The sequence below is a fragment of the Temnothorax nylanderi genome, unplaced genomic scaffold (genome assembly GCF_030848795.1).
Source record: "Temnothorax nylanderi isolate EJ_2023f unplaced genomic scaffold, tnyl_v1.0 TNYL_tig1251_pilon, whole genome shotgun sequence".
Taxonomy (NCBI): domain Eukaryota; kingdom Metazoa; phylum Arthropoda; class Insecta; order Hymenoptera; family Formicidae; genus Temnothorax; species Temnothorax nylanderi.
In genome coordinates, this window is record NW_027250313.1 from 7,189 (window position 1) to 27,965 (window position 20,777).

At 34.2% G+C, this 20,777-nt stretch overlaps 3 protein-coding genes, 1 long non-coding RNA gene and 1 pseudogene across 6 annotated transcripts; 3 read left to right on the forward strand and 2 right to left on the reverse strand.

The window, feature by feature from the left end:
• Window positions 1-1,318: 1,318 nt before the first annotated feature.
• LOC139787050 (uncharacterized) lies at window positions 1,319-9,024 on the forward strand. 3 transcript variants are annotated; one of them, XM_071726138.1, is made up of 11 exons: window positions 1,319-1,485; window positions 1,719-1,883; window positions 4,408-4,614; window positions 5,477-5,779; window positions 6,225-6,326; window positions 6,533-6,634; window positions 6,985-7,140; window positions 7,253-7,291; window positions 7,450-7,676; window positions 7,970-8,141; window positions 8,232-9,024. In XM_071726138.1, the coding sequence occupies exons 3-11, from the start codon at window positions 4,440-4,442 to the stop codon at window positions 8,327-8,329; spliced, it is 1,374 nt and encodes a 457-aa protein (XP_071582239.1). In that variant the 5' UTR covers window positions 1,319-1,485; window positions 1,719-1,883; window positions 4,408-4,439; the 3' UTR covers window positions 8,330-9,024. The 3 variants fall into 3 exon arrangements, with proteins under 3 accessions (XP_071582239.1, XP_071582240.1, XP_071582241.1); XM_071726139.1 differs by lacking the exon at window positions 6,225-6,326; XM_071726140.1 differs by lacking the exons at window positions 6,225-6,326; window positions 6,533-6,634.
• Window positions 9,025-10,422: 1,398 nt separating this feature from the next.
• Window positions 10,423-13,519, reverse strand: LOC139787049 (pre-mRNA-processing factor 17-like; annotated as a pseudogene).
• A 2,888-nt stretch (window positions 13,520-16,407) lies between these two features.
• Window positions 16,408-17,089, forward strand: LOC139787051 (uncharacterized). The gene is made up of 3 exons (XR_011722515.1): window positions 16,408-16,681; window positions 16,779-16,906; window positions 16,976-17,089. It is a non-coding gene; the product is annotated as an uncharacterized lncRNA (long non-coding RNA).
• An 18-nt stretch (window positions 17,090-17,107) lies between these two features.
• Window positions 17,108-18,401, forward strand: LOC139787053 (uncharacterized). The gene is made up of 4 exons (XM_071726142.1): window positions 17,108-17,228; window positions 17,304-17,471; window positions 17,579-17,684; window positions 18,029-18,401. Exons 1-4 carry the CDS (start codon window positions 17,200-17,202, stop codon window positions 18,047-18,049), a joined length of 324 nt encoding a protein of 107 aa, XP_071582243.1. The 5' UTR covers window positions 17,108-17,199; the 3' UTR covers window positions 18,050-18,401.
• A 79-nt stretch (window positions 18,402-18,480) lies between these two features.
• On the reverse strand, window positions 18,481-20,514 carry LOC139787052 (uncharacterized). The gene is made up of 3 exons (XM_071726141.1): window positions 19,917-20,514; window positions 19,549-19,786; window positions 18,481-19,473 (listed from the first exon to the last, which is right to left on the reverse strand). Exons 1-3 carry the CDS (start codon window positions 20,294-20,296, stop codon window positions 18,766-18,768), a joined length of 1,326 nt encoding a protein of 441 aa, XP_071582242.1. The 5' UTR covers window positions 20,297-20,514; the 3' UTR covers window positions 18,481-18,765.
• Between the last annotated feature and the right edge of the window lie 263 nt (window positions 20,515-20,777).

The window sequence follows — 20,777 nt, forward strand, 5'->3', positions numbered from 1 at the left end:
CGGCGGATTAAATCGTCTCATTTGCATAAGATACGGTCACCGTAAACGCGAATTTATGGATATGCGAACGTATAGATTCGAGACCGAACGGGATAACTGCTAATAAGGCTCATCCTGGCAGCAAATAATGAGGGGGTCCCCTGGGTGGCGTGGCGCCACGATATCCGACTAAATATCTCGCATGAGCTTATACCGTACGCTACATTATTGCCGCGAGATACGTTGTAAACATTCTTTACTCGATTCGCGTTTCCCCTGCCCCTGCCCCTGCCCGTACGCCAACTCACCGCGGCACCGCGGTTCATTTCCTCTTTCGCTCGGTCTTTCCTTCGACTTACGACATTGCGAATCGAGATATTCCCCAGCTTTTTCCATATGCAATAAAATCATGGAAGTTACGGCCCGCGGAGCTCGTGATCAATAAACGTTAATTCATACAACCCGATATTACGATCGAATTTATGCATTGCGACTAATAGCGGTAATATATTCCGCGATTCCGTGATGGCCCTTCTAGCGATTCCTCTCTTTGCCTTAGTTGCACGAAACGATCTATATAGCATCGCATTCTTGACGAGGCACTTTCTACTTTTCTATGGGGACAGGCTGTAGATAGATATACATGACTAAAAAACTGTGAATTTATATAAAGACCTTTTCTCTTATTAAAAGCTGCTGCTAATTTCAAATTCACGTTTAACCATTCTTGATACGAGATTTTTTCATAGATCGAATATACACATATAAACATATTAAAATAAAAAAGGTAATTAAACTCACATGAACACGATGCGCAACAGAGCGGAGTTGTTGTGACACGATCACGTTCATCTGTAAAAAAAAACACAAATATACAAGATTACAACATCGCTCGAAATAACCAATTCTTCGAAAACGCTCATTATCGCGTTAAACTTTTCGCTCGTCTTTTTTCAAGTAGATGTATTTGATAGAACAATTATATATAATTTTCGGGAAGGATTAATCGCTCGTGGTCGTGAGTAAACAGTAAACGAGTAGCAAGTGAATAACAATGATTCCCAGGTAGAACATAGAAGTCATAATGATATCATTAGGATATCATCATGACTTTATTTCTCTCTTAAAAGTCACTGATAAAAAATGACGCAAAAATGATATAAAAATGAAAAAAGAAATCGTACGCTATATTATAGATAAAAGCGTCCTTGGTTCCCAAAATATTCTGTTGCTTTAATATATCGTTGAAATAATGTAGACAGTAGAAATACAATTGTAAATGGTAATTAATATATGTGACTTTGTTATGACCGATTCTTGAGAACTAGCCACATGGTTCTTAACCTATATAGCGCTATATAGACAAAAGAAGTCTCGAGAAGAAGAAGACTTCCCGGCACTTCCCGCGTTCCCGCTATTTTCGCAATTAATTCCGCGTGGATCGGTGGTTTTCCAAGTGCGTTTAGCAGATTTTCGATGAGAGAGGCTATATATAGTGTTTACAAGGTAAGATCTGCGCACAATGAAGAAATAAGAATAAATATTAAATAAATAAAGGAATTATATATATAGAGTTTTAGAATCAGTCTTCTCAATAAGCACTAGAGATAAATAACAGGTTATGTTGTATCTGTATGATATCTCATTTGTATCCATTGTGCGTTACGTTTATCTCATCTCTATTCCTAATTTTTATTTTTAATATTTAACATTTATCCCTGTTTCTCCATTGTGTGCAGAGAGCTATAAAGAGTTATATTGAGAATCCACTTTCGAATGGTCGTGAGGAAACACACTGAGATTGTAGCTGTAGAGAGCTGTACAGATTTTCGTGATCGTGAAATTCACTTTTATTAAATTTTCATCAGATTACATGAAAATATATCATGCCAGGCAATAAGAAGGTATAAAGCTTTAAAACTTGTTTTATTATTTTTCCACACACACACACACACACACACACACACACACACACACACACACACAACACACACACAACACACACACACACACGAGTTAGACATATTCTATTTATTATACAATTTACATTCATCTTCCAATAAACATGTATATATGTATATATTACAAAACTAATGAAATATTTAATATTTTCGTAAAACAGAATTAATTGGTTCTTCTATTGAACATATATATCAATACATTTATAGTATTAATCCTTTCTTTATATTTTATATTACAGAGAGCCTTATTTAAGAGAAAGATACCATTCAAACATAGAATTAGTACTAAAAAACACATCAAATTAAATGAACTTAAAGCTATAGCTACGGGGTCTATTAATAGTAATAATGGTACTCAAAGGCATGTGTGTGAGAGCAATAATGATGATACAAATGTAGATTCTTTCCTTGAGAATCACATAGGTTTTCAAGAAGAAGGTGGCAATTATCTTAATATAGATCCAGATTCAAATCTTTGTTCAAATTCCTCCAATTATTCTGACAATTTTTCCATCAGTAGTAAAAGTAATAGTACTATTGAAAACAGTGCGTTTATAGATTATGATGATATAAATAATGAGCAAAGTATTGCTGAACAAAATTGTGATAAACAAAGTGATATAGATGAAACATCACAGTTTAATAATGAACAAGAAAAAAACAATTACTTATTAATGCGTTAAGAGAATGGTCTTTGAGAGGAGTTTCAAAGAAAAAGGTTGATGCATTATTGGCTCTGTTAAAACCATTATTTCCTTTTCTGCCTAAAAGTTACAAGACTTTATTGCATACTTCGAGGAAAATTATTGTCAGTGATCTCGGTGATGGACAGTTTTGGTATAAGGGAATCAAAACAAATATTCGACAATTACTTTCAGACGAATATATCTATCAACATGGTGAAATAGTGATAGATATTAATATAGATGGCATTCCTTTGAGTAAAAGTTCTGAAAAGCATTTCTGGCCTATTCTTGGAAAATTTCGAGATTTAAAATATCCTTTTCTGATTGCTGTTTATTTGGGCTCTGAAAACCTAATGATGTTAATGTATTCTTGGAGGAGTTTGTCACTGAAGTAGCGAATTTACAAGAAACGGTTTTGAATGGAGTAATGGTACTATATATCAATTTAGAATTGATAATTTTGTGCTGGATGCTGAAGCTCGCTCGTTTGTAAAGAAATGCGTTGCGCATGGTGGTTACTATGCATGTGAAAAATGTATTGTGAAAGGGACGCATTACAGAAATAGAATGTGTTTTTTTGAACAAAATTGTCCACGTCGCACAGATGAATCTTTCCGTAATAGAGATAATCCTCGCCATCATAACGGTAACTCAATATTGGAAGATATTGGAATTGGCATGGTTTCTCAATTTCGTCTTGATGTACTCCATCTTGTATATCTGGGTGTTGTAAAAAGAATGCTCCATTTTCTTATAAGTGTTCGTTCTCGGTGTACATTGCCAGATGCAGTTGTGTTTCAAATCAATAATATGTTGCGTGATATCACTGACTGTTTTCCAATTGAGTTTACTCGAAAACCAAGGAGCTTAGGTGTTCGAAATAAAAGGGAAAAGTGGAAGGGTTCTGAATTTAGAAGATTTATATTATATGATTGCATTTATGTTTTAAAAGATCATGTACCTACTAATGTCTTCCAGTGTTTTCTTCTTCTCCATTGTGCAATTTATATTTTGTGTAGACATGATCTTTTTCAAGAAATGAATACCGTTGCTGATTACTTATTAAGACAATTTGTAAGTCAGTCAGTTGATGCATTTGGACGTGAATTTGTGGTTTATAACGTTCACTCACTCATCCATCTAGCCGAAGAATGTTACAATAGGGGTGCATTGGATTCATGGAGTGCATTTCCTTATGAAAATTTTTTGGGCGTTATAAAAAATCACTTGCGTTCCATTCATCGACCATTGCAACAATTGGCTAATAGAGATACGGAATTACAAGGTGCACTGATAAAATCATGTCCTCGTGAAGATCTTGTTAAACTGAAAAAACCATTAATGGTTATCATTTAGAAATTGAAGGTCAACAATATACCACTGTTATCACCAAAGATTTTACACTAAGAATAAATAAAGCAGATCGATACTTCAAAACTGTAAATGGTGAAATTGTGCGTTTGTACTCCGTAATTAATTCTGTTGAAGGTTATCATTATTGCAGGAAAAAAGTTTACATGCCTTGAAAATTATTATACTTTTCCTATGGACTCTTCAGAGTTAGGTATTTTTAAAATATCAAATTGTGAAAAAGATTTCTGTTTTTGGAGAATTGAAGATATTAAAGAGAAATGTGTAGTTATGCCTAATAATGATGGTACTTTTCTCTGCATTCCACTTATCCCATTTTTCTACTAAAGTATGCTTATCCTTTTACATTCTTTATGAACTATATATGCCTTTATGCCAATATGTAATAATTTTTATGGTTTGTGTTGCAGTATGTTGTTGTAAAATTTCTTCCTCTAATAATATGGAAGAAGAGACTGTAGCCGTAGTCCCATCTTCATGGATAAATTATGACCTTAATATATGCAAATGGCCACCAAAAAAATATCACTCTGATAAAGTTAATAGATGGATTATGGGTCTAATGGAACCAAAACATGATTTTGAAGATATGTCAATACAAGTTATGTATGAATATAGTAAGTATTATTTGTACAATAGTGCAGTAACAAAATAAAACACTTATATACTTATAATTTAATCTTTGAAAACACTTATAATTTTTTGTAAGATAATGTAATTTGTTACTTATATAATCAGGGAACTTAGTCTTGAAATCATATGATATATATTATGTATGATAATTTTTGCATAATTGATATTGAATGCGTATGATTTTTATTCTCACATGATATATTTCTTTTTACATTCGGTCTAATTTTTGATAACAAATCTACGCTATTTATTATATGAGTTACTTGTAAAAATATGACAATTCAAAACCTCAAATGCGTTATTTTAGTATCATTCATTAAATATGCAACGTTTTTTAAAATAAAATGCTAGGCTTAATATATTAGAGAAATCTAATCGTTTATACTTGTTTTACTTAATTGTTTGTTTATGTATTTATATATATGTGTGTGTATGTATATATATATACATTTGTATATATGTATGCATATGTATATATGTATACATGTATATATATATATATATATAAAGGAAAATGTCCCGACTGACTGACTGACTCATCAACGCCCAGCCTAAACCCCTGAACCGAATTTTTACCAAAAGTATATGAAATAGGGGTAGAATTTTCCGGGGAGTGGCACTATGTGTATAATTTTTTGTTACCGATTTTCTGGAAACCAAAACAAAGCTAATATAATATGTATATATAATATAATAGATGGATTATATGGGTCTCTAATGGGTCTAATATATATACATATTTTTTTTTAACAATATTGTTAAAGTTGTAAAACATTACTTTCAAAATACATATTTAGCAAAGTTGTTCGAGTATGCGTTTTTATAGTAAATTACTTTTTATTTCAGATACATATGCAAAAGCACGCAAAGCTAGTATTAAAGCTGAAGAAGATAGTGCTATTGATACAGCTGCTGGAGAAACAGATGTAGATCGTTTGAAGCCTCGAAAAAGAAATAAGCCTTCAAGATATGAGAACTCTGATAATTCTGAGATTGATGAGCCTGATCTGAAGAAATCAAAAAGCAAACACTCTTTTGTTAATGATAGTAGTAGTGAAGATGAGGAAGAAGGTCTTGTATCAGAGAATATCAGAACTAAAGTAAAAGCACTTTTGGATAATAAAAAACAACTATCTCCTTTACAAGATGGTAAGTTGAATATGTTATACAAATCCTGTGTTTATAGGATTTATCTCAACAATAATGAATCTTGTTATTAAAATTGATTTAATAATCCACGTTTATATAAACAGTATAAAACTGATGTTTATATCTGAATACTATTTTGATTTGTTATGTCTTTTTGATGTGCATTGTATTAGTTAGATACATCATCATTTATATCATATCAAGCTAATTTAATATAATTTAATACATTGTACGTGTATCAAACAGTCTTATTTCTTAAATTGTATTTTCTTCTTAAATTGTATGATCTTTGAATAAAGCAATAATTAGATTAAAATATTTAAAGTAAAGTTATCTTCTCAATTCTTTTTCAAATATACAGACAGTACTTTTATTTTTTTACGTTAAAAGAAAGTTGATTTTAATATATTTTACATCTAAAACAGTCATTATTATTTTTTTTCAGCGGTTATGAAAAAGCAGACTACTTCTAAGTTTTTAAATACATTACCATATCGGAAAGACTCACCTTCCTCTGAAATTACCTCAGCTCTCATGAAAGATAAAGGTACACACACACACACACACACACACACACACACACACACACACACACACACACACACACACACCCACGCACGCACGCACACACACATATGTTCAGGATGATTCGAGATAACCCTATTGTCGCGTACAGATAGATTTTTTTATGATAAAAGAAAGTTTTGATTTTAATATTATTTACATTTAAAACAGTTATATATATTTTTTCAGCGGTTATAGAAAAGCAGACTACTTCTAAGTTTTTAAATACATTACCATATCGGACAGAATCACAGTTCTCTGAAATTACCTCTGCTCTCATGAAAGATAAAGGTATGTATATATATATATATACATATATATATATATATATATATAACAGTGTAGAATAGTATTTATTTTTCTCAATCATTAATAAGTGCTGTTTTGTGAAGAATTCATTTCTTATCTCTTCAGTTCTAAATGTTCTATCTGAAGTTGTTAATCAAACTTCTACAACTAAAATTTTATTTACAAAAGCTACAGTTTTTAGGTCCAGCTCAAATTATTAGTATCTTTGTATTGTATTGTTTACTTTATTTTTTTAGTTAACATACTTCACGATTGAAAATAATATATATAGTTAGTTACTTCTAATGCATCTTGTTTTATCAATTATTGTTTCTTATTGTTTATCGTTAAAGCACATGAAGATACATCTTTGAATGCTTCATTACCTTTGGAAAAGAAATCACCATCAAGTGAAACATCCTCTGCAACAACGGTTTCTCTCAATGATACAGTTAAAGATACTGCTTTATCTCCTAAGATTATGACTCTTGATCAGTCACATCATAAATGTAAGGTTATTTTATTTTTATTTTTGAACTATAACTTTTCTATTAATTTTATATTAATTTCATTATCGTATGTCTATCTATATTGACATTTTGTTGCTGATTTATATTTCAGCATTGTCATCTTTAATGAAAAATGTTGGTATGCACTCAGGTAATTTATATTGCTTTTTATATTTATGAAATAAATTGTATTTCCTTCCATTGATGAATAATTTAACATATTTAAATGTATCTTACTTATATTTCTTTTCATCTTCTTGGTTTTTGCTTGACTTTGACATAATTATTATTGTTATAATTTACTTTTAGATCACCATGTTGCTGCTGTCCTTAGAACTTTAGCGGACAGGCAAGAAGAACTAAATGGCAAAACAGACAACGTTATTGTGATGCTTAACAGAATATATCGTAAATTAGCTCCAGAAGAGGAAAAAGTCATTAAGCCAAAAAATCTTCCTACACTGCCCTTAAATAATGAAGACTCATTTTTAGAAATTCAAACATTCTTGATGTCTGATGATAATTTTTATCCTGTAGTAAGTATACTTGCATCACTCATAATAAATATAAAATAAATTTCTCTGGGCATTATATTTAAATTAAATTTCTCTACGCTTGTTGTTGATTATGGATGCAATTCACTTGACACTACAAATGTTTCAAAGCATTCTTTGATTGGCCAATTTGTAAAGTTCTTTATTCTGATTGGTCAATCAAATGCTTTGAAGCATTTGTAACATCAAGTGGATCGCATCTCATAATGAAGAGAAATTTTATTACATATATATGTAATTAGTTATACATAAACTTAAATTTTCCTTTTTTTCAGGTGGATTATTTTGTGAAATTAATGAAGATTGATTCACAAACTGATGAATATACAGCTGTTGGCCGTTTATTACCAAAAATAATATCAAATTCTTTGGCTCGAATGATGAATTTTTCAGGGTCAGGTGATAAACTTAAATTCGAAAATACAAAACTTCATGAAGCAATCAGTTGTAAGTTAAAATTTGCGTAAAATTTATTCATAAATTATATTTATTGTTTTGAACAATGCATAAACTTTTTTGTTTTATTTTTTATTTTAGGTGCTGTTTTGAATGCTTTCCCTCAGAGCAATTTAACAAAAATGGAAAAGAAAATATCGCGATGGTTGTACACAAGTAATCAACGAAAAGTTAATTAATATATTTTTCTGCTTTATATATATATTTTTAATAATTGAATATTAATTGTAGGGGTAAAAGTCAGTGGTGTAAGTCAAATTTTTAAAAATATTTACTCGTGTGCATAGATGCAAATTATATATTGTATAGATTGTATCTATGCGCACGAGTCAATATTTTAAAAAATTTGACTTTAACCCCTCCAATTGATAAGTAGTATAAGAGAATATTTTCTAAAAAATTAAGTTCGTTTTTGTTTGTCAATAATTTACGGTTCATTATATTATGACTTTTTTGTGATACTATTTTGTGATAATAAGTATTGACTGATGTATTGATAAAAAGAATGTTTTCGTTAAATGTAATTTTAAGATGCAATTATATCTATAGATAGTGGCCTAGTTTACACCGATCACTTAATACGGGTATTAAATAACTAGTGAATTAGTTTGATTATTGGCTGATCAGCTTAAATATACTATTTGATACGCGTATCAAGAGATCGGTGCCAACTAGGCCAGTGTAGCCTAGTTGGCTATTTCCTAAAAAGTAAAGTTCCTTTTTGTTTTTTCATAATTTGTAGTTTATTATTATAAGACTATTTTTTGTGATACTGTTTTGTGATACAGTAGTATTTACTTACGTATATTGATAAGAATTTTCTTTTGTGCAATTTTTAAGATGCAATTATATATCTATAACGTATAATATCCAATTTTATGCTTTTTTTTACCTTTTGACATCTTTTACAAATAAATTATGTACATTTCAGATAATATAAATGGCCACATTCAGGAGAACGTTTATTTTGCATCTGTTTTGGAAGTTTTCTTTGCTAAGATTAGATTATACTTTTAGATTTAAAGAAATAGTTTTATCTTAGCGAAGAAAACTTTCAACAGTTGCAAAATAAATGTTTTACTGAATGCAGTCAATCACGATAACACCAAAATGATGTCAAGAGGAATAGAAAATGATTACAAAAACTCACTTTTTAATCATCATTTGATCATTTTCTCATCATTTTGACATCATTTAGACGTCATTTTGATGTAATCGTGATTTAAAAAATCACTAAAAAATCATTGCTATATCAAGAATTCATCACAAAATCATCATAAAAAGTGTATCGATTGACGTCATAATGATTTTTCCTAAAATGACTCCTATTTGATGTCATCATGATCTTATTATGATTTTGTGTTCTACCTGGGTATTACCATACTTTCTCCTCTATTAAAATAAAAAAAAACAATTCAACAAAAAGAGGAAGATACACATGTATGCTTTTTCGATACATGTATACATTTTTAATACGTGGAATATTCATCGTTTTAAAATCGACATTATTCTTTATCGACATTTATCACAACGACTTGGATTGGTAGTCGCAACAATACGCTTCGTGAACACCGGATTTGCGACGTGTATGATGCATGTGCATAGGTGTAAACAGAAAACTCACCTTCCACTTTATTGCGTGGTAATAGACAACACTACCTCTATCTGTAAATGTCTTGATAAATATTTGCCGCTTGCATAACGCTTACAATTCACAAGGGATTTCATGGGTAGGGTGCTGTATACGGCACAGGTAAAGAATCCGCTGCAGTTCGTTCGCGTAATTTTCCAATCGGGGGCTAAAATACGAGAGCGACTGCACGAACGTACGGTGTACACTGACGCGCGCACTATTGATTTTTCACGCCATATCCCACGGAACAGGGTTGCTAACTCATCGGTATCGGGCAAGGTTGGAGAGAAGTGGTATGTTAAATAATGGTGGGTATATTCGTGTCGCCAGATAACAGGATTCAATAGTATTATATGCGTTATGCGTGCCACGTATGTACCGTCGCAATTGTATAGCAATGACGAGTGTTCTACCGAACAATCAAACTTGATAATACATATACACATTCACCGATGATATATTCGATTGGATAAGGTATTATGACGAGAAAGTAATTAAAGGATTGAGAAATAGAGAGCAGATTTTCTTTAATTAAAATAATTTGATATCATTTATATATAGTCTATAATATAAAAGCATTCATACATTGTCATACATTCATTATTTGTGCATTATCAATGACAATTAGTGTTTTAAAAATTTTATTTTCTTTTAATTATCAATATTTATTATTTACAAATATACAAAATATGTCTGTTGTCAACAAGGATGTCTGACTGTGGCTTACGGCTTGTTGGGAATTGTTTTAGTCCCAGTACTTGATCTTGCCGTCCCAGCCAGCAGTAGCGAGTCGAGAAGGCTCATGAGGATGCCATAATACGTCAATGCACACCCCGTCGTGCGCCTTCCACTTTTTGTACAACTTTGTTGTTTTCCAGTCCCATATGTAGCACTTACCATCTGCATCGCCCGATACCAAGTAACTGAAATAAGAACAAATATAATACTTTACCGAAAGATTGATCATTTTCTATAAAAATAATCAAGATTTTAAAGATTATATTTTACTAAGAAACACATTTTTTTTTATATATATATTACCTCATATCTGGCGAGAAGTCTAAACCGCACGCATATCCTGCGACCATATGCCCCGTGAACGTCTTCTTTCGATTCATTTTGAATCTATTTAACGCCGAAAATATAACAATTTTGTTATCCATGCTTTGGCAAGCGAGCCATTTCTGATTTCGTGACGGCGTTACCGCCGGCATAGAATGCATGGATGGATCAGCTATGTATTTCATATCCACAGGAATGTCCCTATACATAAAAAAAAGAATTTATCTTTAATAACGAATTAATCTCATTTTTCCGGAAATAACCTTTACGAGAATTAATGGAATTAATAGAGAATTCATACCATTCCCAAACCCGAAGACTTTTATCGTCACTGGTTGTGACGAATCGTCTATTTTCGTCGACAAACGTGATGGTATTCACAGCACCTAAGTGTCTATCATATTCCTGTGTTATTTCACCAGAACGTATATCCCACTGTAACAGAATATTAAATTATTAATATTTAGTTGAAGACGTTAATTACGTTATTATACTTTATTTTTACATTTATTGTTGCATGTTTACTGTTACGAATGAGGTCATTTTTGTGTGTCTGTATCATCAAAATCTTGATCGAAACAATAATGATGTGATCTTAAATCACATCATTGTTGTTTTCGATAAGTAAAAAAATATTTTTTTTTACTTACGCAAATTATCTTTTTATCACTGGTACCAGCTACAAAGAGATGCTGTTTATCTGGATCAGGATTAAACTTGGCACAATATGGGATCTTTCTACTCGTGAAGCGACTGATACAAGCTCCTGTTTCTGTGTCCCAAGTTTCACGTATCGATCGTAAGCCGCTGATAAAAATCGCTTGCCGTCATTGTCAAAACTTATGTCCCGTACCGCTTGTCGATGTCCTAGTATGTACGAACGCATCTCCTGTCTTTGTATACTTCCCACAACTGTACATAATAAGACATATTAATATAACATAGTATTTGTATATGTTAACATATCAAATTAAAATAATCGTCACATCAAATACCTTCACTCGACAATCCATACTACAGGACAGTAATAAATGCGCTGTACGTGGAAACCATCGGATTTGCGAAATGCCTTTGGTGTGGCCTTCCCACATGTGAATTTGCGCCTTTGGTAAAAAGCAACGATCGGGTGGTGATTCCGATCTGAGATTCACACCTACATCCTGAGGCGCGTGCAAGAACGAGCGTCCCTGATAGTCCACACTGTCTTTGACTGCAATGTAAAATTATTAAATGTTATGAAGTAAATTTCAAGACAATACTCATGTTAAAAATTTTATCTTAATAAATTTAGTTTAAGTTTGAATTAATTTACATAATGATGAAATTCTAAAAACTATTCTATATAAAAAGCAACTTTGTTACTAATTTATGTATTTACAATATATGTTGATAATATATATGGGCACATTACTATGTAATATGGTCTTCTCCTCGAGTGGTTTCTCCTCTGTCTGCTTTCCTCGTTTATTTCGTTTGGCTAAGATTTCTTCTAATTCAGCGGCTTCATCTTCGCTTGGCTTGATAAACTCGTTTTTCATCAATGTAACCACCCCAAGGACCCAAAAAAACCTTCTATATCCGATGGATCGTTGTTTCTGTGCCTCTTTCGTTTGTCTGAGAGTCTCAGGGTGGTACTTTCAAAAACGGTCTTGCCGCCCCGCTTCTTCTGCCGCTTCCGTTGCACCGATCATAACTCTACCTTCATCCACACTACCATCTACAGTTGGATCTAGTGCATATCCTGATAACAAAATTTTGACAAAAATTTTTAATTAAATTTTAGATATTAAATAAATTTTTATTTTATTTAGGCTCAATATTTCAGATATTTAGATATAAATAAGCATTTTGTTGGAGTATTAAAGTGAAGATATAAGTTAAAAATGGTTTCAAGATTCAAGATTTTAATAAGATAGAGTATTAATCAACTATATATATTAAATTAATTTTGTATTATGCGTACCATAACTGGCAAATGTTCTCCTTTGATTTTCAAACTGAAATTCACTTATATGCGCACTTTCCACATATCCAGATAGCATATTTTTCACTGCACGCTGCTGCTGTGTCTTGAATGGATTTTCGGGTCCTACCTCGGGTCCAAAAAGTTCCTCATACTTGGATTGTATGTAACTTCCATTGCAGTTGGATCTATGTGTTTTACACACAATTCTGTTCCCTAAATAATCATTGTTGTAAATAAGTGTTCATTTTTTTCCATCAAAATAGACATTTGTAAAGTAGCAATAATAGGATTTACATAGGTATAAAGATCCAGTCGAGTATAAGGAATATTTCTATCTATTTGTATTATTCACAGATCGGTCAAGTTCATGGTATTGTTTAATAATACGATTATTTATAACCTCAAAATGGTAATTGAAAACAGGCTGAACGCACGTAAATACTCACAGTAGGTACGACTTCAGGAGCCGAGCAAATTTGGAAATTGGAATTTCCACTGGGAATGAATTGTCACTGGGAAATATGGACGTGAAGTCGACATTTTCCGTCTCACTATTTTCGTCGCTGCTACCATAATCTTTTAGCGCAAGCATAGTTTCATGTATCGATATACGATCTAAATGTTATCTATTTTATCACATCAATTATTTAAAGGCCTTTTTTTGTATTTTCTGAACAAAACCACGTTATCTCGCAATCAATCGTCTACACCTTCCTTCCTTCCTTCCTTTTTGGTTAATGGGTGTGTTTAGGTAAGACACCGCTACTGTAGCGCTACACGAATGCGTACCAGCCATTGGTAGCGCTACCATGAACAGCCAATGGCTGGTACGCATTCGTGTAGCGCTACAGTAGCGGCAGAGAGAAACCTGAGAGAGGCCATCCCGGCGTTTTTCGTCAATTTTTGTGTGCCCGATTTTCCGACGCGCCGCCCTGAGAAAGGTGCAACTCAACTACGTCGTTTCGCTCGGTAACCGCACATGGTTTGCGTCCGTGCTAATGGTTCGTGTCCGAACTAGCCAGCTGGAGGGGATCTGTTGGCCGTGGCGGCCGCGCTCGGCCGGCCCGGCGCTCGGCAAGCTTCGAGCGAGGAGAGAAGGACAGACATACGATCTGCTGTCTCGGCTGTCTCCTTCTCTCTTGAGCTATGACGTAGCTGCTTCGGCACGCGCCGGCTATGCGACGTTGCCACGATGCCACGTATTTCGGGTATCGCGTACGTGTCTCGCCGAGTGCCGAATCTCGAGTTGGCAAATCGACGAGATGCGCTACGTTACATTTATAAAGATTTATAAATATATATGTATATATGTATGTATGTATGTATATGGGCAGATCCATTACTTTTCGACCAAAGGTTGCGGGGGTGGGTCACCGATTTTGATGCCGATTTTTTCCTCGAAAGTACACTAGAAAAGGAGATGATCCTGAAAATTTGAGCCCGATTCGATCAAATCCGGCCGTTGGAGAATTTTTTGAATTTTGAAAAAAAGTCGATTTTTCAGTCATTTTCAAAAATTTATATCTCAGCTTCTATATAACTTAGAGACTCGTTTGAGTGCCGCATTCTTTTCTGTAAAACCCTCTACTTTTAAGGAAAAAAATTGGTCATTGGTTTACACTCAAGTCCGGCTTCACGGCGAGCTGCTAACTAAACACTGTTTTAGAGAAATTTTGCCTATTTTTGAAATGCTGTCATATCTACAGTTTTCGAAGTAGAGGGTTGATCAGCAGCTGATATTTTTTGTTCAGGTATACTCTGAAGAAATCTACCCACTTTTTACTTGATTGCTTCTATTTCGTTAAATTATGGCCATCTAAAGCCGATCGATTTTCGAAAAATCGCCATTTTCAGATAGCCAGAACTTTTTTCTTTCAACTCGAAATCCTTTGAAATTTTCAGGGAATATACTTCATTATATCCTTAAACAACCCTGAAAATTTCAATTTTGGAATAGAAGTGGTTTCCGAGTTATGAAGTTTTTAAAATGTCAACTTTTCGATTTAATATGACATTTTTTGTGGTTTTATCATCAATTTGTAAATTTAATGTAAATAATTGATATTTTTCGGAAAATATATTTCGAAAATAAGGAGCAAAACGGATTGTTTGAGAAATTGAGGGAAAAAATTAATATTTTTTATTTTGATTTATTTGTTTAAAATTTTAAAAAGTAAATATTTGTTCATTTCTTTTAATAATATGTTGAATACAAATTTCCAAAGTATTTGAGAACTATCATGTCATGTAGTGTATTATGTAGTGTATTATACTTTGCTGTAGCCGGAGACTGGCGGTAAATTATGAGCAAAGTATAATTTGCTAATCCGGCGATCCGCTGGTTACGCTTCCGCTTTATCCGCTCCATGGGACAGTAGGACCCGTTTGGCGACGCGTACTGAACACACACACACAAACACGCATGTGACGCATGCATCTAAAAGGAACAAACGTAATAACCTCCAAAGTGAAGCCAGTTGTACGGCAAAAAATCAGTGTCGAGATCAAGATCGCCAAGGTGATCGCAAAGGTATTCGCCACCGCTTAGATCTACATCCAAATCACCTAGATTACCCGAGAACAGTGTCATCACGTCGATTACGTTTCAGATCCAGATCGCCCTTGTTTTCTTCTCGAAGAGGATCACCTCGCTTGCGTTCGCCGAAGAATTGAGTTTCGCGTGACATCGGTGTACGGCAGAAAATGGATCCGAAACAATACTACTAGCCATTTTCTGTTTTGTAAATAAATTTAAATGAAGTTACAGTAGTTTTCGTCGACAATAATTGCGACGTAAAATATTTCTATTGTATGCACTGTACGTAATGCGGTAAACGAAGAATCTAAAAAAGAACGACAATATATTGGGTGCGTCCTATATTTACCGTACAACGGCGATTATTACAAGGAGCGAGTGATAATCTCATAATAGAAAATGATTTTTAATGTGCTACTTGATATTATATTTTCTTTATATATCTTACATGTACCTTACATATAATCCAACAAATTTGTCGTCGACGTTTCATTTTTGCAAACATAATAGTACTACATAATAGTAAATAAAAAAGGATTTTCTACTTGATGTTACATTTTCTTTATATACACCTTACATGTACATATAACCCAAAAAATATCGTTTCATTTTTGTAAAATAATAGTATTACATAATAGTAAATAAAAAAGGATTTTCTACTTTATATTACATTTTCTTTATATATACCTTACATGTACCTTACATATAACCCAAAAAATTACGTATTATTTTTGCAAACATAATACCACATAATAGTAAATAAAAAAGAATTTTCTTGACAAAAAATAAGATTACAATATCGGAAGACAAAACGCAGACCTCTACTCTTCTCTTTTCTCTACTGCACTACTAGTGCACTTTCTACACTCAATATGGCACCTGAGCCCAAAAAGGAGGGCTCGACCCACACGTACGACTGTACATACATGTGTGAGTGTGCGATCCGCTCAAACAATGTTCAAAAGATTGTTGAGCGTATCGAAAACGGCGGATCGTCTGTGATTGGTCGCAGAGTCGATACGCCCGATACGCGGCTGGGTGACTCACTTTGACCTCCCTGAAGCTGCAATTTCATGGAGCGAAGAAAAGCCAGCGTTTTACCCCCACTCCATCAATTTTCGTCAAGTTGGCTTTACGGCGTTGCTTCGCTCAAAGTTCAACACAGTTGAACTTTTAGCGAAGCAACGCCGAACGCCGAAAACACGTGGTGATACAGAGAGAAAGAAAGAAGTCAAAAAATTCTAAAAAGTTAAAAAATTCGAATAAGTATGGCTGAAGGGATACCTGAAGGGGAACTGACTGATAATTTTACATCGCCAGAAAATATAAACGAAGTTAGTATATATTATACAGTAATAAGCATATTTATAGGTAGGTTGCTCTTTATTTCTTATTTATTTAAGTTATATAAATTTATTTGTTATATTGTAGGAAACTCTAGTGTACACCTGTGGCATGTGTGAAACTATCCTTCATAAAAATGAAATAGATCCGCATCTTTGCTTTGAAGATTTAATGAATTTTATATAGATGAAATTTATATATTTATCCTCAAAGCGGTGAGTATTAATGCCTTTTTTTATTATATACATATTGTAAGTAGCATTAGTGGATGCTGTAATGTGCAGATGACGGACAAATTATTCGGAAAAGTTTGGTGGACGGTACGGAGGCAATGGTGCTGGAGCCGAGGGAGGAGACCACCCAAATCCAAAACCGAGAGGCCGATGGCAATTGGCAAAACCAAAAGTTTTGCAAGAGAACAGCTTATTGAAGAAGTTCGTAAGCGTCCCGCGCTGTACGATTGTCGTCGTCCTCTTGCAGAACGAGGCCTGAGAGCCAGAAATAAACTATGGGAGGAAATAGTTGCAGCAATGAACTGTAATATTCTACGTTCATAACTTGACTGGAATAAAATTTATTAGTATGCCATAAATATATTTTTATCTTTTCCAGCTACGATGGACGTTGCAACTATAAAAAAAAATGGAAATCTCTGTGCGATGCTAACAGAATCCATAGAAATAAACAGCACCAACCGAGTGGCTCAGCGGGAACACGAAGAAGTAGCTGGGTGCACGCTGAGCGGATGCAGTTCATTAATGATATGCAGCTTCAAACCGAGTACGTATATATAAATTTACGAGCGTACAAACGTGTCTCAATGCACTAGTACATTTTTATTTATATTTATTGCATGCAAATTTACAAACTGTACAAAACTGTTAAAGGACTGCAACCATATTCCGGCGTCTGAAGGTCATGAGGAACTATCCAATGATAGTGACATCTTTCGTGATGGCAGCATTGGCAGCAACAGCAGCAGTCGTGGATCACGTGAGTAAACTAACAAGTCTACTACGTAGTACTAGTGGAGGCAAATTAGGTTTTGATCTCGGAACCGGTTAAAACTACTCGGATGTTTAAAAAATGTTTTCTTAGAATTTCAATTTTTCAGATTTTTCTTGAATTTCCTATTTAAAGCGTCAATTTTTAACCCATAAACATTGTAGTGTTTTTAATTATCTACATTTAAAAAAAACGTTCAAAACCGAGTAGTTTTAACCGGTTCCGAGATAATGCACTTTTTTGGTTTAATTTGCCTCTATTATACCCTTTATTTGACTTATGAATATAATTTTAATAGATAGGAAATACAGGATTTGTGAATATGGTTGTAGGTAAGCGTCGTCTCAGTATAGATGAAGATAGACCCTTTGATCGATTGGTTGATGCCCTCGGTCAACCACCTACAATCAACATTCCGCCGTTTACACCTCCTCCTCCTCCACCAACACAACCGACTGACAAAGCGGCTTTATTTGGCAGTCTCGTTGCTGCCCAACTTAGAGAAATCGATCCTCGGAGAGTGGACGATATTATGCTACAAGTGATGCAAATTCTGAGTAAAGCGAAGAAACTGTAATCGAAGGATGCAAACGATTTAGAGAGAGCGAAAAGACTATTCAGTGATGATATAAGTATAAGATGATAAATGTTTTTGTTAAGTTACTTACATAATAAAACATAATAAAAAATTATAGTTTTAATTAATGTAATGTTTCTTTTATAATTCAATAACATTCCACCGTTTATTTATACCTCCTCCTCCTCCTCCACCAACACAACCGGCTGATATAGACAATTTTTTATTGTTTTTACAATTGACAATAATACAGACATAGTTCTCGTATTGTTGTCGTTTATCTACTCTTTTTTTTTAGACTTAATAGTCGCATGGATAATCTTTAGCAATGGACTATTATTATAAAATGCATTTCTAGATGCTTTATTAATTTTCAAGAACATACTACACACACACACACACACAGGTTATATACATATATAATAACTTTTTTGTCGCAGCAAACTGATCAAGAGACATGGTAGTTTCTCGCGCCAAGTACGCGTATGAAACCTATTGCCACGGCACTGCTCCCTCGTTATTAAAATAGCGACAAAATTCATTTCGAATTTTTATGCATTGTCGGGCACTCGTGTTCGATCCACAGTTTGAGATGTCTCTGAATGCACATCCATTTTCCATGATGACACGCCAAGACCCTGGTCTAAAGTCATTTGGACAGTGTGGATCATCGGCATCGATCAAACCCGGAGGCACATATGCGTTCTCATCAATGTCCTGCCGGCGAAGCCAATTATGCAGACAAATAGTTGCTTGAACGATTAGTTTTGCGTTATCAGGACTGGCGATAATTGGTTTTCTGTATACTCTCCATTGACTGGCGAGTATACCAAACACGTTTTCTATCATTCGTCTCGCACGACTCAGACGGTAATTGTACACCTCTTGCTCTGGTGTAAGTCCTCTACCTGGATACGGACGAAGCAAGTATGGCTTCAAAGGAAAGGCTTCATCTCCCACAAGACAGTAGGGTAAAACAGGTCCTCCTTCTCCAACCGCTGCTGGCTGTGGAATATTCATTCCACCTTCTTCGAACGCTTTCCCCATAGCACTTTCTTTGAAGACGCCACCATCACTTCGTCGTCCGTATGCCCCGATATCCACAAAACGTATTATATAATTTGCATCGCAGATAGCCATGAGAACTATGCTGTGACTGTGTTTATAATTATAAAACGCTGATCCAGCATTATTGGGACACTAAAAGTAAGAATTGTTATCTCAAATTGTACTTCCTGTTAAATTCTATCGTATACCAACAATGATTTTACGTACTTGAATGGTGACGTGCTTGCCATCAATGGCTCCAATGCAATGAACGAAATTCCATCTTTCGTTATAATCATTGGCGATATCCACCCAATCTCTTTCTTCCAGTCGGCCCGGAAGAACCAAAGGGCATAAAACATCCCATATTGCTTTGCAGGTTTCATGGATGATATTACTCGCTGTTGTCACTCCCACGAGATATTGGTAGGACATCGATATCATGGAGTCCCCAGAAGCAAGATATCTATAATATTTAATATATAATATACCATATTCATGCATTAAGCAAAAATGTATAACGTTGTTACGTTGTAACGTTGTTACACTACAAAAAACACTCAATTAAAAATTAAATTGGATCAAGCAAAACAAACCTCAATGTTAATGCCAACCGTTCAGCTGGTGAGATACTTTGTCGAATGACGTCCTGCTTTTGCAATCTTGGTCCAACCATGCCCAACAATTCTTCCAACTGAGTTGCGGTCATCCGAAAGTAATTGTGGAATCGTATGTCCTCCAATATTAACTTCGGGACCGACGCAAAGAAAAAACTATGTTCATCACGATTTTCGAAAATGGGTGCTACCCAAAACCTTTTCTTCGCGTATCTTCTCTTTTTTTTCATTAAATACATAGCAGCTATAGCGGCTATGCGTCGTCTCCTTACAACCTCTGCTGCAACTGTAGCTGCCACTGTACGTCTGTAATATTCAACGTACGCGATGTACTGTCTATAATAATTGGAGTACTCCATTTTTATTATACGTAGTTCTTCTTCTTCTAGGTTAAGTAGCGTTAGCTCTGCTTTTCAATGCCACTTTGCATTGCGCGAAGTAGGGGTAATACGCCAGCTTTTCTTCGCTCCATGAAAAAGATAGAGGCGATAGCGTTAGCTGTTCTTCGCTGGCTTTACAGTGAGGTGGAGTGGGGATAAACGCTAGCTTTTCTTCGCTTGCGTGAAATTTCAGCTTGACGCGTTCCTAGCGCGGCTTCGCAAGCTTCGGACGGCTAATAATACGGCCCTATTGGGAGACGGGCACTAGGCCGGTATTCATAATCAATCTTATTTCAATACCGTCTTAAGTAGTATCTTAATCTGGTCTACAATGCGAGTCGCAAAGTTTAGTCGCACAGAATTGACCCATCACATCGATTTGAGAAGATATCGACTGTGATTGGTCAATTCTTTGCGACCTCACGACTTTGCAACTCGCATTGTGACCCAGCATTAGATG

Excerpts from the sequence above, each read along its gene's own strand:
- LOC139787050 (XM_071726138.1), top strand. The coding sequence starts at position 4,440 with ATGGAAGAAGAGACTGTAGCCGTAGTCCCATCTTCATGGATAAATTAT. Across the intron at positions 5,780-6,224 it reads ACTATCTCCTTTACAAGATG|CGGTTATGAAAAAGCAGACT; the intron begins GTAAGTTGAATA and ends ATTTTTTTTCAG. Across the intron at positions 7,141-7,252 it reads TGATCAGTCACATCATAAAT|CATTGTCATCTTTAATGAAA; the intron begins GTAAGGTTATTT and ends TTTATATTTCAG.
- LOC139787053 (XM_071726142.1), top strand. The coding sequence starts at position 17,200 with ATGGGAGGAAATAGTTGCAGCAATGAACT. Across the intron at positions 17,229-17,303 it reads AATAGTTGCAGCAATGAACT|CTACGATGGACGTTGCAACT; the intron begins GTAATATTCTAC and ends TATCTTTTCCAG. Across the intron at positions 17,685-18,028 it reads CAGCAGCAGTCGTGGATCAC|GTAAGCGTCGTCTCAGTATA; the intron begins GTGAGTAAACTA and ends ATATGGTTGTAG.
- LOC139787052 (XM_071726141.1), bottom strand. The coding sequence starts at position 20,296 with ATGGAGTACTCCAATTATTATAGACAGTACATCGCGTACGTTGAATAT. Across the intron at positions 19,787-19,916 it reads CGGTTGGCATTAACATTGAG|ATATCTTGCTTCTGGGGACT; the intron begins GTTTGTTTTGCT and ends TAAATATTATAG. Across the intron at positions 19,474-19,548 it reads GCAAGCACGTCACCATTCAA|TGTCCCAATAATGCTGGATC; the intron begins GTACGTAAAATC and ends TCTTACTTTTAG.